At 43.1% G+C, this 19494-nt stretch overlaps 1 protein-coding gene across 1 annotated transcript; it reads left to right on the top strand.

Annotated features, from left to right (window-relative positions):
• Window positions 1–2161: 2161 nt before the first annotated feature.
• On the top strand, window positions 2162–9206 carry LOC110532548 (probable nuclear hormone receptor HR38). Its single transcript, XM_021616536.2, has 7 exons — window positions 2162–2289; window positions 4002–4792; window positions 5409–5538; window positions 5651–5814; window positions 7414–7616; window positions 7865–8043; window positions 8327–9206. The coding sequence occupies exons 2-7, from the start codon at window positions 4004–4006 to the stop codon at window positions 8581–8583; spliced, it is 1722 nt and encodes a 573-aa protein (XP_021472211.2). The 5' UTR covers window positions 2162–2289; window positions 4002–4003; the 3' UTR covers window positions 8584–9206.
• The last annotated feature ends 10288 nt before the right edge of the window (window positions 9207–19494 follow it).

Raw genomic sequence — 19494 nt, 5'->3', positions numbered from 1 at the left:
TCAGACAGGAATAGGTCACATGGGTCAGGGTTTTAGGTAGCCCACCTGCTACCCAATACCATTGCGTAAGTTGCCATTGGTTATCTGAACGTTTATTACATAATTAGGCTTGTCAGTCTTTAAACAATGAAGCTGCAATTTGCCGACTTGGCTAGACACCAGGTCTTCGGCTCGTCAGGCTACATGTGTGCCGTTTTGCTGGCTTAATGCCAATTGGAGTAAGCAACTCGTAGACCTGTGTGTGTGTGTCCCACTTCCTTAATTTCACTCAGCTCATTTACTGATGAATAGTTTTGAGTACTCCAGTGGGGTCATAGAGTTAAGGAAGCTATTCACAGGCAACAAACACAACATGTGCAGGCTGCAGGCAAGCAGCTCAACTGTACAAACTACAGGTGTGGAAAGGAGATAATAACATCCTGCCTGGCTTGTGTGATTTGAGACAGTCACTGAGACTACAGTATGTCTGAGGCTAGGCCCCTGACTGACACTGTCCAGAACATCTGCTGCATGGGGGTACACAGTGCTGCTGTGTAATGGACGTTCAACATGAAGCTTTGAGGAGCTTCACTAATACAAGTTTTAGCTAATCCTCTTCAACTGTATCTCCTGCACATGTAGGCTACTTTGGTACATGTACAAAAGCTGAAGAACATATGCACCACCAGGTACTTTGTGCAGGTGCTGGAGTTGTAGGTGATATCATGGAAAACAGAAAGGAAAACACTGCACACTGCTGCTCATGCTCCCAGGTGATATTTATTTACAACAACATTTCGACCCTTAGGCCTTCATCAGGCATCCATGTCCCAGGTGGGGGTGGAAGGTCCTATATATAGGGGCAGTACACAGTGACATCACTTCCTGAAACAGGAGGTAAAAAAGTGAATAACATAGTTTCACAATATTAACATTCAATGTATCAAAATATATGATTATACACAGGGATTGTGATCAATATTTACAGTAATATACATACAATATTCAATTAGGATTTTTTTTAAAAACCACAATTTAGACATATTGAAACTTTAAAAACAGTTTCAAGTCAAACTCCTTAAGGCCAAGAGGAGTGTGTTGAGCCTGTGATTCCAGAAAGATTTCCTTTTGAAGAAGCTTCCTCTCAATGTCCTCACCCATGCGTGACATCTTGACCATTTATATTACAATGTATCTCAGAGAACTATTAGGACGTCCAGCTTGTACAACATGAGCAGCAACTGGATTTTTTTGTATCACCTGATCTGTGTCTTAAGGCTTCTATGGGTTTTCCTTATGTAAGACAGACCACAAGGACATTTCAACATGTAAATAACATTGGTGGACATGCAGGTAGTCAGGCCCTTGATGTTAAATCTTTGTCCTGTGTGGGGGAGGGTAAATTAGTTGCATTTGTACGTAAAGATGCATTGAGCACGTTGGCCACATTTGTAATTACCCTCCGGAACCTTGTCCAAAAAGGTTTCCCTTTTCTCTGGTGGGTAATCAGATTTAACCACAATATCTCTCACGTTTGGGGGTCTTTTAAAAAACACATATTGGAGATATAAAAAAAATATTTATAAAAAAAACTTTTGTACATTTAGTACAACATAATTTACCTTTATCAGCATGCTATGTCCAAAAATATAGTCACTATAGAAGCAAAAAGTGTCAAGGGAAAGGAAATACTGACATGACAAAAACATATAGGCCAATAATAAACACCCTGGTAAGCAGGTGTGATGAAGGCTATTTGTCATATCTAGCGTATTTGATTACAAAAAAAACACCACTTGGTAAAAAGTTCAACTTAATTTAAATTGGGAAAAAGTTATTTAGTGAGCGTTTTCAATGGAGAGAGCGTGTCAATTTATTATGCATGTGATATTTGGCCAATGAGCGACTGAAAGTTGTTTTGTGTCATCTAAAGTAGCCTGTTTTTCTCTGTGTTAAGTTATGTTTTTTATATATTTAACAAACTTCTGTCTCTCGATGTGTTTGTAGTAAGCTACTTCTGTTGATTTGTGGACGCATGCTTCAATGGAATCCCGCGAGTGCGTCACTTGCAAGGAACTCTGACTGACGCGAGCTGATTGGCTTCAGCCTGGAAAGATACCCGCCTCGGCGTTGCCTTGTACGGGAAATGGAACGGGGCGTCCCTCTGACGTAGTGGTACGATACAATTGATCGTATAAAAATGTGTTCCCCTCAACAACATTTGGACTGCAGAGCAAAAATAACTACTGGAGATGACGACCTACCGCTTGGAATACGGACATTGCATAAAATACTAGTGGGTTATAACAGGTAAGGAAGCGCTCAGTTTTCACTGTCAGTATCATATTACATTTACTAGAGGTCTAATCCCGAGGGATTTACAGGAGCAATTAGGTTTGAGTGCCTTGCTCAAGGGCACATGGACAGATGTTTAATCTAGCCAGTTTGGGGATTCGAACCAGTGCCCTTTCAGTTACTGACCCAATGCTCATAACCACTAGGCTACCTGCCACCCCTTATTATGGTGCATTCTGTAAATTAATGTAATTAATTAGAACCATATTATCCTAAAATGCATAAATCTAAAAGTCATACATGCAAAATACCTTAGAACTGGAGAGACATGCCATCTATAGGTGATTGGGAGGACAATTAAAAGTTACTGTATATTTAAATAGTGTATATTTGACAGTGAATTGCTGCATGAGATGTCAAAACAACAACAAATCATCATACTGTATGTGTATAGTTATTTAGTTATACGCATGCTACATGCAACTGTCAGCATGCAGTGGCTTACCTGTTGATACAGGTAGGAGGTACTACATGTGCTTCCACTTAGTTCCTCTGATGTGCATCTAGTGCATCACAATCTAATGCACTGCCAACTACACTATTTTTAAAGCAATGTACTAGTCAGACAGAAAAATACTAATGTGGCTACATGGAGAACGACTGAAAGCTGCAATATGTAACTTTTTGTGGACCTGACCAATTTCACATAAAATGTGTGTGTTATAGATCTGTCACTCTTCATTGAAAACAAGTCTAAGAAGCGGTAGATATGTTCTATGTGCGCTATTTCTATGCTTCCCATTAAGATTTGTTTTTGTGTCTTTTGGTTTTGTACACCAGCTTCAAACAGATGAAAATACAATATTTTTGGTTATGGAAAAGCTATTTGACAGCGGTTTAGATGGTACAATGATTATCTACACTATACTTGCTTGTTTTGTCACATAAACAAAAATTAAGCAAGCTATTAGAATTTTAGCAACCAGGAAATGGCAAAATTATTTCTGGATAGGGAGACTCTCAAAGATGCACTAACTTTAGTTGTGCTGACAGACATTCAAATCAGTCTTTTACCTTCAGTGGGGGATCTACACTCCTCTTCCTTCATGGCCTGAGTCCATACTCTGAAAGCCAACCCCCTCAGACATGTAGTTCGGTGTGTTTTTAAACTTCTAAGATTTCCAGGGTCATGTTCATTATGCTGATACTGTTGCAAAACGTTTCTGCAAATGGAACGAAATAGGGCGGGACCTACCTGTATTTGTCCAATAGAAACTTGTTTTAGTTGCAAAACGGAACGTTAATGATGGCTAAAGAGTACACCCATGGTAATGGGGATGTAGTTTGGGAAAACACTCAACTGAAACAAAGGCTTTCTACAAGAGAGACCGTTTTTTCAATCTACTGGCGGGGTCAGAAGGGTTAGCATTACCTACTACACGTTGGGAGGAAGGGCACAGTTATGAAAGTTGTGTGGCTTGTCCTGCAGGGGAGGGGGTATCTGGCACCTGAAGTAAATTCATTTCATGCCTTTAGATGAGACAGATTTGACAGTCCTCCATAACCCATGCAGGGATTGGCAACCCAGGGGTACAGGATGTCAACTACAAATTCATGACTGTAGATTCTAGAAGATTCTAGTATCTCTTACAGTCAGCTCACAAAGGCCCTCTGTAAAATTGCCTTTGTAAATGCTCTCAAGTTTTGTCTGCACCTTTACTCAACAGAAATGGCCTGCATTCACCCCCTGCATGGAGTTCATTCTTATGATAACAGCCTCTACAACTCAGAGTCTCTGAGCCTGGACCTTACCTGCAGGTTAGCCATGGACGTGAGTAGCCAGACGGACCAGCTCTCTGACGCCTCCCTGCCTAGCATCAACTCCCTGGTGGGCACATACACTAGCGAGTTTGATGCTTCCTCCTGTCAGATCGCCACAGCTCCTACAACCTCTAGCACAGACTCTGTCCATGAATCGCCCTTCAAGAAGGATGACTTCCAGATTTATGGCTGCTACCCTGGCAGCTTTGCCCTGAGCTACTTTGACGAAGCCCTGTCTTCTGGTGGCTCTGAATGTTTCGGCAGCCCGGCGTCAGCCCAGTCTCCCTGTACCCCAGGCTTCCAGCCCCAGCTTGCATCAGCTTGGGCCTCGGCCTCCGGCCCCTACTCTCCCAGCCTGGACTGCTGGGTGGCTGATAAGACTGCATTATTACAGACATCCTCTTTCTTCACCTATGGACCCGGCTCAGTAGAGGATCTGTCTCCTCTGGACCAACCCCAGCCCCAGCTGGCTGATCAAGGCCACTTCTGTCAGGAGCAGCACCCCTCCCTGCTTTCTTTCTCCCCTCTAACCCTGGAGCCAGGCACCCTAGATGACTCTGGCTTCATGGAAGGTAGCATGTCGCTGAAACCGAACAGCCCTACTGGAAATGAGGGTCGCTGTGCTGTCTGTGGGGACAACGCCTCCTGTCAGCACTATGGGGTTCGTACCTGTGAGGGCTGCAAAGGTTTTTTCAAGGTGAGCAGCTTTTTCCTCTTCTGTCAATTTATTTCATAAATTGGTGTATAATGCATTTTTCATGCAATGCAAACACAATTCATATATTCGCCAGCAGCATACCACCCTGCATACCACTGCTGGCTTGCTTCTGAAGCTAAGCAGGGTTGGTACTGGTCAGTTCCTGGATGGGAGACCAGATGCTGCTGGAAGTGGTGTTGGAGGGCCTCCAGTAGGAGGCACTCTTTCCTCTGATCTAAAAAAATAAATATCCCAATTCCCCAGGGCAGTGATTGGGGACACTGCCCTGTGTAGGTTGCTGTCTTTTGGATGGGACATTAAATGGGTGTCCTGACTCTCTGAGGTCATTAAAGATCACATGGCACTTATTGTAAGAGTAGGGGTTTTAACCCCGGTGTCCTGGCTAAATTCCCAATCTGGACCTCAAACCATCACGGTCACCTAATAATCCCCAGTTTACAATTGGCTCATTCCTCTCCCCTGTAACTATTCCCCAGGTTGTTGCTGCAAATGAGAATGTTTTCTCAGTCAATTTACCTGGTAAAATAAAAAAATATGCATCTCCATTGCTAGCCTGAACTTAATAGCTAAGGTTTTTTTTCTGTGTTCTTTGCAGCGTACTGTACAGAAAAAAGCCAAATACGTGTGTCTTGCCAACAAGGACTGTCCGGTGGACAAGAGGCGACGGAATCGCTGTCAATTCTGTCGTTTTCAGAAGTGCCTGGCAGAAGGCATGATGAAAGAAGGTGAGCCCAGCACTTCAAATGCATTTTACTACCACATCTTTCACAATAACTACTGTTTCTCTCTCAGTTGCTAAGACATTATTGACCTTGTATCTCTCTCGCTCTCTCCAAGTTGTGAGAACAGATAGCTTAAAAGGTCGAAGAGGTCGTCTGCCCTCCAAGCCAAAAACAGCCCAGGACCTATCTTCTGCTGAGTCTCCAGTTAATATCATTGCCTCTCTTGTGAGGGCACACATTGACTCAAACCCTAGTGTTGGGAAACTGGACTACTCTAAGGTAAGGACTACTGCAAATTCTCCATTGTGGTCTGTCTATTATGACTTATTGTTTTTTGGCGTTTAAGGTCGCTGTTGGTACTCTAAGGATGGAGCATCAAATCAAATCTTATTTGTCACATACACATGGTTAGCAGATGTTAATGCGAGTGTAGCGAAATGCTTGTGCTTCTAGTTCCGACAATGCAGTAATAACCAACAAGTAATCTAGCTAACAATTCCAAAACTACTACCTTATAGACAGACACAAGTGTAAGGGGATAAAGAATATGTACATAAAGATATATGAATGAGTGATGGTACAGAGCGGCATAGGCAAGATACAGTAGATGGTATTGAGTGCAGTATATACATATAAGATGAGTATGTAAACAAAGTGGCATAGTTAAAGTGGCTAGTGATACATGTATTACATAAAGATGCAGTAGACGATATAGAGTACAGTATATACATATACATATGAGATGAATAATGTAGGGTATGTAAACATTATATTAGGTAGCATTGTTTAAAGTGGCTAGTGATATATTTTACATTTCCCATCAATTCCCATTATTAAAGTGGCTGGAGTTGAGCCAGTGTGTTGGCAGCAGCCACTCAATGTTAGTGGTGGCTGTTTAACAGTCTCATGACCTTGAGATAGAAGCTGTTTTTCAGTCTCTCGGTCCCAGCTTTGATGCACCTGTACTGACCTCGCCTTCTGGATGATAGCGGGGTGAACAGGCAGTGGCTCGGGTGGTTGTTGTCCTTGATGATCTTTATGGCCTTCCTGTGACATCGGATGGTGTAGGTATCCTGGAGGGCAGGTAGTTTGCCCCCGGTGATGCGTTGTGCAGACCTCACTACCCTCTGGAGAGCCTTACGGTTGTGGGCGGAGCAGTTGCCGTACCAGGCGGTGATACAGCCCGACAGGATGCTCTCGATTGTGCATCTGTAGAAGTTTGTGAGTGCTTTTGGTGACAAGCCGAATTTCTTCAGCCTCCTGAGGTTGAAGAGGCGCTGCTGCACCTTCTTCACGATGCTGTCTGTGTGGGTGGACCAATTCAGTTTGTCTGTGATGTGTACGCCGAGGAACTTAAAACTTACTACCCTCTCCACTACTGTTCCATCGATGTGGATAGGGGGGTGTTCCCTCTGCTGTTTCCTGAAGTCCACAATCATCTCCTTAGTTTTGTTGACGTTGAGTGTGAGGTTATTTTCCTGACACCACACTCCGAGGGCCCTCACCTCCTCCCTGTAGGCCGTCTAGTCGTTGTTGGTAATCAAGCCTACCACTGTTGTGTCGTCCGCAAACTTGATGATTGAGTTGGAGGCGTGCGTAGCCACGCAGTCGTGGGTGAACAGGGAGTACAGGAGAGGGCTCAGAACGCACCCTTGTGGGGCCCCAGTGTTGACGATCAGCGGGGTGGAAATGTTGTTGCCTACCCTCACCACCTGGGGGCGGCCCGTCAGGAAGTCCAGTACCCAGTTGCACAGGGCGGGGTCGAGACCCAGGGCTTGATGACGAGCTTGGAGGGCACTATGGTGTTATAAATTGAACCAAAAGAATGCAGGGAATTCCCCTAATGGAACTAACCCTTCTCCCTCGTTTCTAATTCAGTACCAGGAGACTGTGACCAGTCTGTCAGAGAAAGTGGGCGTTGGTGACGTCAAACAGTTCTACAACCTCCTCACGGCATCCATGGACGTGATTAGCAAGTGGGCTGAGAGCATCCCTGGGTTCACTGCCTTCTGCTCTGAGGACCAGGAGCTGCTACTGGAGTCCGCCTTCATGGAACTGTTCATCTTGCGACTAGCATACAGGTAAGAAGAACCAAATTATGTCATTGTAAAAATAAAAAAAAATGGTCCAGAAGACCACCTTGCATATACAGAGCTATAACTGTGTTGTATTGATATTGGTCACTGTATTGCTAGGATTCTAAAGTACATAAAATATGAATGACAGGATTGATTGCACCCACAACTCACATTGTGCAGATATTTTAGAAGCAACAATCATGGGTATCAAAGACATTGTTAATCCATCCTATTTATATTCTCTTTCCAAGGATCAACCCTGAGACACACAAGCTGATATTCTGCAATGGAGTGGTGCTTCACCGGATGCAGTGTGTACGGGGCTTCGGTGACTGGATAGACTCCATCATGGACTTCTCCCAGAGCCTCCACCGCATGAACCTGGACATGTCGTCCTTCTCCTGCCTCACAACCCTGGTCATAATCACTGGTGAGAGCTCAACCCACCTACGCATACGCGCCAGCCTGTCAGGCTCTGTTAACAGAGACATCACACCATAATCCAGTACGGTATGACTGCAGGCGCCATGTTGCAATGTCAATCTTTATGTTCACCCTGACCTGAGTTGCCTGAACAAGCTGGATCTACATCTATCTTGATTCACAGGCTTACATCATGTTATTGTGTTACAGAATAATGATAAATGTAAAAAACGATACTCTCCACACTTTCTGGTCACACGCGAAGCCTTTTCTGTCTCCTGATTCTCCAGACCGCCACGGCCTGAAGGAGCCCAAGCGGGTGGAGGAGTTCCAGAACCAGCTCATCACCTGTCTCAGAGATCATGTCTCGAGCTGCGCCTCGGACTCCACTCGGCCCAACTACCTGTCCCGCCTCCTGGGAAAACTGCCCGAGCTACGGACTCTCTGCACCCAGGGCCTGCAGCGCATCTTCTATCTTAAGCTTGAGGACTTGGTCATACCACCCCCCATAGTGGACAAAATTTTCATGGAAACTCTGCCTTTCTGAGAGTGAGAAAAGACAATACAGAGTGTGCTAGAGACGATAAATGATGAAGTGATCTCCCTGTTGGATTAGGGACAAACAAATGAAACTCTTAAAGACTGACATAAAAGTGCTGAATAATACTATCTTAAAAGCTCTGAAGCTATATCGCACTTGAGGAAAAGAGGACCTCTTGTACATTAGCAATGGCCATAGTATGGTGCTAAAAGGATAATTAACTTCTTTATAATTTCAGTAATAGTTTTAATGCAGTATTTCAGATATATGGCTTTGAGTGTGCACTAATTACTTATACTGGAGTGAAAAACAGACAGGCCATGGACCAAAAGCAGACTGCCATAAATTAAGTAAACAAAGTTAGATTTTGATGAACATGCGTTAGTGCACTTTAAAAATAGGCCTGTGAAATGTAATGACTGATACTAAGGACTATGCAGTCTTGCTTCGTATGTACGTTATGCCTTAGCTAGATGGTGTTTTTGAGATTCAGGTTCAAGATTTTACTACTATCATGGTGTTACAGCATAGCCACAATGACTCCACTGCAGCATTGTGACTGAAACATGTTACAATCATAAGGTTAAATAAAGTTGAAATAAATAAATAAAATAAGGACATTTTGAGAAGGATACCTGATCTTGTTGAGAACTACCAGTTGCAGATAGTGATGATTATGCTTTCAGTGATGTTGGATAAATATCAGAACACCAGTCCCTCCTGCAGCAAAGCGCCCCCACAACATGATGCTGCCACCCCCGTGATTCACGTTTGGGATAGTGTTCTTCGGTTTGCAAGCCTCCTCCTTTTTCCTCCAAACATCAAGATGGTCATTATGGCCAAACAGTTCTATTTTTGCTTCATCAGACCAGAGGACATTTCTCCAAAAAGTATGATCTTTGTCCCCACGTGCAGTTGCAAACCGTAGTCTGGCTTTTTATGGCGGTTTTGGAGAAGTGGCTTCATCCTTGCTGAGAGGCCTTTCAGGTTATGTCGATATAGGACTCATTTTACTGTGGATATAGATACTTTTGTACCTGTTTCTTCCAGCATTTTCACAAGGTCCTTTGCTGTTGTTCTGGGATTGATTTGCACTTTTCGCACCAAAGTACGTTCTTCTCTAGGAGACAGAACGCGTCTCATTCCAGAGTGGTATAGACAACTACGTCCCATGGTGTTTATACTTGCGTACTATTGTTTGTACAGATTTACGTGGTACCTTCAGGTGTTTGGAAATTGCTCCCAAGGATGAACGAGACTTGTGGAGGTCTACAATTTTTTTTTCTTTTTGAGGTCTTGGCTGATTTATTTTGATTTTCCCATGATGTAAAGCAAAGAGGCACTGAGTTTGAAGGTAGGCCTTGAAATACATCCACAGGTACACCTCCAATTGACTCAAAATATGTTAATTAGCCTATCAGAAGCATCTAAAGCCATGACATAATTTTCTGGAATTTTCCAAGCTGTTTAAAGGCACAGTCAACTTAGTGTATGTTAACTTCTGACACACTGGAATTGTGATAGTGAAATAATCTGTCTGTAAAAAATTGTTGGAAAAATTACTTGTCATGCACAAAGTAGATCTCCTAACCGACTTGCAAAAACTATAGTTTGTTAACAAGAAATTTGTGGAGAGGTTGAAAAACGAGTTGTAATGACTCCAACCTAAGTGTATGTAAACCTCCGACTTCAACTGTATAAGTCTCCAACTTCAGTGATTTTTGCAATTCGTTCCAGTCATTGGCAGCAGACAACTGGAAGGAAAGGTGGCCAAAGGTGCCGCTTTGGGGATGACCAGTGAAATATACCTGCTGGAGCGCGTGCTACCGGTGGGTGTTGCTATGGTGACCAGTGAGCTGAGATAAGGCAGAGCTTTACCTAGCAAAGACTTATAGATGACCTATCGGCAAGTAGGTTTTGGCGACGAATATGGAGCGAGGACCAGCCAACAGGACGCAGTGATGGGTAGTATATGAGGCTTTGGTGACAAAACGGATGGCACTGTCAGATCGCATCCAGTTTGCTGAGTAGAGTGTTGGAGGCTAAATGACATCGTTGAAGTCAAGGATCGGTAGGATGGTCAGTTTTACCTGGGTATGTTTGGCAGCATGAGTGAAGGAGGCTTTGTTGCGAAATAGGAAGCCAACTCTACATTTAACTTTGGATTGGCGATGCTTAATGTGAGTCTGGAAGGACAGTTTACAGTCTAGCCAGACACCTAGGTATTTGTAGTTGTCCACATATTCTAAGTCAGAGTAGTGATGCTAGTCGGGCAGGAGGGTGCGGGCAGCAATCGGTTGAAGAGTATGCATTTAGTTTTACTTGCATTTTAGAGCAGTTGGAGGCCACGGAAGGAGTGTTGTATGACGTTGAAGCTCATCTGGAGGTTTGTTAACACAGTGTCCAAAGAAGGGCCAGATGTATACAGAATGGTGTCGTCTGAGTAGAGGTGGATCAAAGAATCACCCGCAGCAAGAGTGACATCATTGATATATACATAGAAAAGAGTCGGCCTAAGAATTCAACCCTGTGGCACCCCCATAGAGACTGCCAGAGACAACAGGCCCTCCGATTTGACACACTGAACTCTGAGAGGTAGTTGGTGATCCATCATTTGAGAAACCAAGGCTGTTGAGTATGCCTATTAAGAATATGGTTATTGACAGAATTTTAAAACCTTGGCCAGGTCGATGAAGACGGCTGCACAGTACTGTCTTTTATCGATGGCAGTTATGATATCGTTTAGGACCTTGAGCGTGGCTGAGGTGCACCCGTGACCCGCTGGGAAACCAGATTGCATAGCGGAGAAGGTACAGTGGAATTCGAATTGGTCGGTGATCTGGTTGTTCACTTGGCTTTCGAAGACTTTAGAAAGTAAGGGCAGGATGGATATAGGTCTGTAACAGTTTGCGTCAAGGGTGTCTCCCCCTTTGAAGAGAGGGATGACCGAGGCCGCTTTCCAATCTTTAGGAATCTCAGACGATACGAAAGAGAGGTTGAACAGACTAGTAATAGGGGTTGCACAAAGGCGGCGGATAAGTTTAGAAAGAGAGGGTCCAGATTGTCTAGCCCAGCTGATTTGTAGGGATCCAGATTTTGCAGCTCTTTCAGAACATCAGCTGTCTGGATTTGGGTGAAGGAGAAGCAGGAAGGGGGGCTTGGGCCAGTTGCTGTGGGGAATGCAGAGCTGTTGGCCGGGGTTGGGGTAGCCAGGTGGAAAGAATGGCCAGCTATAGAGAAATGGTTATTGAAAGTCTCGATTATCATGGATTTATCAGTGGTGACAGTGTTTCCTAGTCTCAGTGCAGTGGGCAGCTGGGAGGAGGTACTCTTATTCTCCATGGACTTTACAGTCTCAAACTTTTTGGAATTAGTGCTGCAGGATGCAAATGTCTGCTTGAAAAAGCTAGCCTTTGCTATCCTAACTGACTGTGTGTATTGGTTCCTGACTTCCCTGAAAAGTTGCATATCGCGGGGACTGTTCGAAGCTAGTGTAGTACACCACAGGGTGATTTTGTGCTGGTCAAGGGCAGTAGTCTGGAGTGAACCAAGGGCTATATCTGTTCTTAGTTTTTTTTTTTTATTGAAAGGGGCATGCTTATTTAAGATGGTGAGGAAAGCACTTTTAAAAGAACAACCAGGCATCCTCTACTGACGGGTTGAGGTCAATATCCTTCCAGGATACCTGGGCCAGGTCGATTAGAAAGGCCTGCTCGCAGAAGTGTTTTAGGGAGCGCTTGACAGTGATGAGGGGTGGTCCGAGAATGATTTACATGGTTATCAAAACGCCACGCCAGGGTAAGCCTACACGAATCACAGCCCTTATTTTAAGTGTTTCTAAAATTAATGGTGGAAAAACAATTGGAACCATTTCCCTATTTGACTGGTAGGTTTTATGGGTATTATGACACCACTGTGGGGCTCTATAGTTTCTCTCACTTGTGATTGGTTACCTTTCATTTAACAAGGGATTGGCCATACATAAAACTGTATGATCCAATCATAAATTACAATTACTTCCCTTCCCCAGTCGCTCAAGTTACTTATTTCAACAATGAATAGTGAGACATTCTCACACTTTAAAATGTGTAGAGTATGCTTCAATTGCTGAGTGTAGACTACCACTTCTGGCGGGTTGCTACAAAGGCAATCCTATGAAGAGACCATTCATGAAGTACAGGTGCTCCTTACATAGGTCAACAGTAATGTTGAGAATCAGCTGGGTATTATTGATAAGTTATCAATTGCCCTAAATCAGGCAATAAGCATTGTGAGGGGTGCAACTGCTAATATGGAAGAAGTTGGTAACCCAGTGATGCTAGACTGAAGACAGACAACTCCATGGGGAATGACTTGGGTTTCACATTGCCTTGTGGGAACACAAACTGCCATTGCCTAATTTTGTCACCATGATCTGCGTCAACAATAGTGCACAGAAATGTGTGTGCAAAACAGAGACATGGGCTGCAGTCAGACTCAGAGCATGTAGCAAATGCAATCTGTGAGGAAACTTAACACATGTTGCATCCTAGGGGAGTTGATAAAAAGTAAATCCCTTTAAAAAGTTTGATACAGATCTTACTCAATGCTCCATTGGCTTGTTTACCTGCCAGTCACGTCGGTAGTTTCTTTCAATCCAATAGCTATTCTTATTATTATGAAGTGATGGTTTACATATTAGCTGGGAGCTGTTACAAATCTGTATGCTATATTCAAACAAAATGTGATTAAAGCTGCACTAGTCATGTACAAAACAATGTATACGGTGTCTGTCTGTGTGACTACTGCTCAGTTCAATAAACTATAAAGATATAAGGGTCAAGTTCTTTCACTTTGTCCCATTTAGCTATTCCTACTGCATGAATATGTCCCATCTGTATTCCTTAACATGGGTCTTAAATTAAGAGACAGGTGGTTGTGAAACTGTATATGTTCAGGTATTTTAGTCTCCAATTGTCTGATATTGAAAAACTCCTAATCCTGACCAGATTCTGGTCCAATATATATTTTATACCCCAAGGACAGTGTTGGAAAGGGGTGCGTGCTGAGCAGGGAGGCAATGTTTTTCGCTTGATGTGCAGATTAGGAAACTCCCCGCCCCCCCCCCCCCCCCACGAATAATCATTCAGCAAGTGTAACTAAATAAAGTCACCATCACTCACTCCGATTACAGCAGTTGTGGGCGATGGCATGCCGTTGTGTGAATGAGTCTCCCCTTAGTATCCTAACCCTTTGAGAAAGAAGAAAAACGTGAATGATAAAACACGTGATCAAAAAAATCCCAAGGAGCACGTGGAGAAAACCATGATTTTTCAATTGTCTTCAGAAAGATAAAATTACAAGGCCACTACAGACCAGACCCCGTGCCACCGACTGTCTACCAACCATGCACTGTTTTGGAAATGGGGCAGCTGTGAGAAGATGATAATGTTACGATTATAAAACAAGAGTGATAACGAGACTTGGGTTCCAATTGCAGGCGATAACTCTTAGTCGCGCACCTGAAACTTTTTTGCGTCAGGCACATCCTCCAGAGAGACAGCCAGCCCAGGAATGAGGTCAGGAGAAATCAAATCCCGGACACAAGCAGTCATGTGAAATGAAATAAATCCAGGGCCCGGAGCAGTCAGAGGATAATGTAAGAGTCTGAAGGAAGACTCACATTGTGAAATAAGCATAAGCATACTGGATTCTATTAAAATGTAAATGTTTCAAGTTAAACTGTAGTTTGTTTGTATCCTGTGTAGTGAATGATTACTGTGAGTATTAATGGAGTTTAGGCCATGAAACTGTGTGTATGCTAATTTAGAAACCATGACCTAATTAGAGAAGAGGAAATTGCCTAGGATCAGACAGCAGGGTGAGGCCCAGAACAGAAGATGGACGAGGTGGGATTCTGACATCTGGCTAAACAAAAAGAGGACAATGGGCATTCCACAGGGGAGCCAGAGGGAAAATCATTGGGGTCAAAAAATGTATAGCTGGGGAGATGACGCTTACAAGGGAAGAGTATAAAATGTGTTGTGAACTTTCTAAATGCATGCACTCAGCTGACTGTATCCTTGGTATTAAACACTTTACATTTCTGAGCTTTGTCTTAATTCATTATTGCAATAGTATTTCTCTTCTTTTAACAATACCTACAGTCAAGAGTGATTCATGTTAGCTACATCTGTAAATTATAACAGAACCATTCTATCTGCAATGATTGAATTCCAACTTTAGTCATAAAGAACAGCATTTAAATGTGAGCTACACGTCATGTGATGGGAGGCATTGGCATTTGATAAAATGCACCCATTGCATTCTTATACCCTGGTGGCATCATAGTTTGTACAAAAATGCCGTAGCCTCATCCTAGGGGTAGTCCTACCAACTGACACTGCATGTTCAGATTCAGCATAGATAGATATGGCGAGCTGGGACAAGCAGAATGCCCCGCTCAAAACAGCCGGCGAGTCTGGCTCAGTCAAAAACAAAACAAAATGTACACGGTAGAGACAAACTAACTTATGGCCATTGATAGTGGTGTGGGGGCTGTGCTTTGGCAAAGTGGGTGGGGTTATATCCTTCCTGTTTGGCCCTGTCCGGGGGTGTCCTCGGATGGGGCCACAGTGTCTCCTGACCCCTCCTGTCTCGGCCTCCAGTATTTATGCTGCAGTAGTTTATGTGTCGGGGGGGCTAGGGTCAGTTTGTTATATCTGGAGTACTTCTCCTGTCCTATTCGGTGTCCTGTGTGAATCTAAGTGTGCGTTCTCTAATTCTCTCCTCTCTTTCTTTCTCTCTCTCGGAGGACCTGAGCCCTAGGACCATGCCCCAGGACTACCTGACATGATGACTCCTTGCTGTCCCCAGTCCACCTGGCCGTGCTGCTGCTCCAGTTTCAACTGACCTGAGCCCTAGGACCATGCCCCAGGACTACCTGACATGATGACTCCTTGCAGTCCCCAGTCCACCTGACCGTGCTGCTGCTCCAGTTTCAACTGTTCTGCCTTATTATTATTCGACCATGCTGGTCATTTATGAACATTTGAACATCTTGGCCATGTTCTGTTATAATCTCCACCCGGCACAGCCAGAAGAGGACTGGCCACCCCACATAGCTTGGTTCCTCTCTAGGTTTCTTCCTAGGTTTTGGCCTTTCTAGGGAGTTTTTCCTAGCCACTGTGCTTCTACACCTGCATTGCTTGCTGTTTGGGGTTTTAGGCTGGGTTTCTGTACAGCACTTTGAGATATCAGCTGATGTACGAAGGGCTATACAAATAAATTTGTTTTTGATTTGATTAACAAACATTATAACAGCCATTTGCATCAGAGGCAAACTGAGTATTTTTACTTTGTAGTTTGTCATTAGTTATAAAAACAGTAACAATTGTTTATTTCTTTCTGACATTTTTCCATCATCTGTCGGTTTATAGTTAGTATTGACTTTCACCGCTTCCAGCTCTACAATTCTCCACTTTCGCCACTTAACATAGTCCGGCGTCCCACAGCTGTGCTAAACGAGCACGTCCCTTCTCGCTTTTGTGGAGCGATAGGTAAGGATGCTTCTAAGGTTGACTGTTTTCGATGTGTGCAGAGGGTTCCTGATTCAAGCCCAGGTTTGGACGAGAGGGACGAAAGCAACACTGTTACACAAACACACCTGAATCAGCCAATCAAGGTCTTGAGGAACAGTGCGCATATTCACAAAACATTTCTTATGCAAAAACTTAAGAAGCTTCTTAAAAAATATATAATAAAGTTCATAAGATAGTTCATTAGTGCAATTCCTCAACAATATCTTAAGATTGAATGATTTTCCTACAAACTTCTCAAATATCTTGTTAGAATCTTCTTAAGATGTTTGTTCCTAGGCAACCGGCAATCATGTTAGCATATTTCTTACTGAGATTACTGTTCTAAAACATTTGTATTACTTTCATTTTTTAAATTTTACCTTTATTTAACTAGGCAAGTCAGTTTGTGAGTGTTTTAAACAAGTTCAATTGATTTCATGAGCATATTCTCTCACTGCCCTGAGTTTAAGACAAGGGTTTAGCCATCTTATAATTAAGAACAAATCCCAAAACATTTTGCTTAAGGTGAAACATAAGAAATAACGCAGAACCTTTCCAATAAACTTTGAGGAATAGCAACTTTGCTTTACTTTCTTCATAAATCTATAGTTGATGAAAAAATGGCAGTTAAGAAATAAGAAATTAAGGTTTTGTGAATCTGGGCCCAGGTCCAAGGAGGGTTAGCCACCCCGTTCTAGAATGGTTGGTTGAGAATCACAGATCAGCTCTTAGACATAAACAAACTGCACAAAAACTGAAATATCACATTTACATAAGTACTTTGTTGAAGCACCTTTGGCAGCAAATTACAAACTTGAATCTTCTTGAGTATGACGCTATAAGCTTGGCACACCTGTATTTGGGGAGTTTCTCCCAATCTTCTCTGCAGGTCCTCTCAAGTTCTGTCAGGTTGGATGGGGAGCGTTGCTTCACAGCTATTTTCAGGTGTCTCCAGAGATGTTAGATCATTTTCAAGTCCGGGCTCTGGCTAGGCACTCAAAGTCCTGAAGCCACTCCAGCGTTTTCTTGGCTGTGTGCTTAGGGTAATGGTTCTGTTGGAAGGTGAACCTTTGCCCCAGTTGGAGGTCATGAGCGCTCTGGAGCAGGTTTTCATCAAGGAGCTCTCTGTACTTTGCTCAGTTCCTCGATCCTGACTAGTCTCCCAGTCCCTGCCGTTGAAAAAACATCACCACAGCATGAAGATGCCACCACCAGGCGGGTTGTCATGTGCCTTTTAGTGAAGAGTGGCTTCCGTCTGGACACTCTACCATAAAGGCCTGATTGGTGAGGTGCTGCAGAGGCTGTTGTCCTTCTGGAACCTTCTCCCATTTCTACATAGGAACTCTGGAGCTCTGTCAGAGTGACCATCGGGTTCTTGGTCACCTCCCTGACCAAGGCCCTTCTCCCCCAATTGCTCAGTTTGGCTGGGCGGACAGCTCTAGGAAGAGTCTTGGTGCCTCCAAACTTATTCAATTTAAGAATGATGGAGGCCACTGTGTTCTTGGGGACCTTCTATGCCGCAGACATTTTTTTTGGTGCCACTCCCAGATATGTGCCGACACAATCCTGTCTCGGAGCTCTACGTACAATTCCTTCAACCTCATGGCATGGTTTTTGCTCTGGCATGCACTGTCAACAGTGGGACATTAGACAGGTGTGTGCCTTTCCAAATCATCAAATCAATTGATTTTACCACAGGTGGACTCCAATCAAGTTGTAGAAACATCAAGGATGATCAATGGAAACAGGATGCACCTGAGCCCAATTTCAAGTTTTATAGTAAAGGGTCTGAATTTATATTTTTATTTAAACAAGGCAAATCATTTAAGAACAAATTCTTATTTACAATGACGGCCTACCCCGGAAGACGCTGAGCCAATTGTGCGCCACCCTATGGGACTCCCAATCATGGCTGGATGTGATACTGCCTGAATACTTAGGTAAATTAGATATCCTTTTTCATTTTTAATACTTTTGCAAAAATATCTAAAAACCTGTTCTCACTTTGTCATTATGGGGTATTGTGTGTAGATTGATGAACATTTTTTATTTAATCCATTTTAGAATAAGGCTGTAACGTAACAAAATGTGGAAAAAGGGGGGTCTGAATACTTTCTGAATGCAATGTATGTGTAGGCCAAGGGAATCCTAACCCATGTGTCTAAACCAATGACCATCAAGTAGTTTCCAGGCAATAAGGAACGTTTATTGCAGTTTCTTGTCCACATATTGTAGGACATAGGCCTACATAACTATAATTTTAGCAGCTCAACCAATGCAACGAAACTGGTATTTCACTACGAGAATCACACAAATGCATTGGATCCAACTGTAAAAGGGAGTAGAAAGTCATGACTTGATTAGATTCCTCCAAGAGTACACCATGTTCCTAGGGGGACTCATATTCTCTCAACCCAGATGGCAACACAGAAGGAGACAGACAGTCCTCTGAACACCTCCAATATTAGCCTCCACTTTAAAAATAGCCAGTCATCATATGAAATCAATAATGTCACTTAGAAGCGACTGAGTGTGTGTTGGCAGGGCAAGTCCCTTCCAGGATTAACACCCCACTTGCGGCCTTGGGGCTCTGTAACCGTAACCGATACAGCTCATGCTTGCTCACATGGACACTTGAGGAACATGGACATTTGAGATATGAAGTAAAAACTGCCCATGGAAGATAACATAGTATCCCCAAAGTCCTTAAGGAAGCAGCCTGGACAGGTTTATCCAAATTCTAGTCCCCCTATAATCTCTTTAGGCTAGTTGCTGAAATTGATTCCATGAATAATTAATGGCAAGGGGAAAACAAATCTATAGTAGGTCTTGATGTATAGCAACACATGTATGAAAGATTACATCTTTAAAATGCTAAATGTATTTGCGGCATACATAGTTAAGTATGATTCAATAACTGTCTCTACAGTGAATTGTGTGTAAACCTAAGTAGACTTTCCAGCTACAAATGGATTAACAGTGCCATCAGGTGGCCTTGAAGAGATGCAAAGGCAGCCCAAGAAAGGGAGAAGAGGGCAAACACTCACACGTCTCCTTTAAAAATACTTACAGTGGGGCAAAAAAGTATTTAGTCAGCCACCAATTGTGCATGTTCTCCCACTTAAAAAGATGAGAGGCCTGTAATTTCATCATAGGTACACTTCAACTATGACAGACAAAATGAGAAGAAAAAAAATCGAGAAAATCACATTGTAGGATTTTTAATGAATTTATTTGCAAATTATGGTGGAAAATAAGTATTTGGTCAATAACAAAAGTTTATCTCAATACTTTGTTATATACCCTTTGTTGGCAATGACAAAGGTCAAACGTTTTCTGTAAGTCTTCACAAGGTTTT

This window comes from Oncorhynchus mykiss, chromosome 9 (genome assembly GCF_013265735.2).
Source record: "Oncorhynchus mykiss isolate Arlee chromosome 9, USDA_OmykA_1.1, whole genome shotgun sequence".
Lineage (NCBI taxonomy): Eukaryota > Metazoa > Chordata > Actinopteri > Salmoniformes > Salmonidae > Oncorhynchus > Oncorhynchus mykiss.
This window is presented reverse-complemented; position numbering and strand designations above follow the sequence as displayed.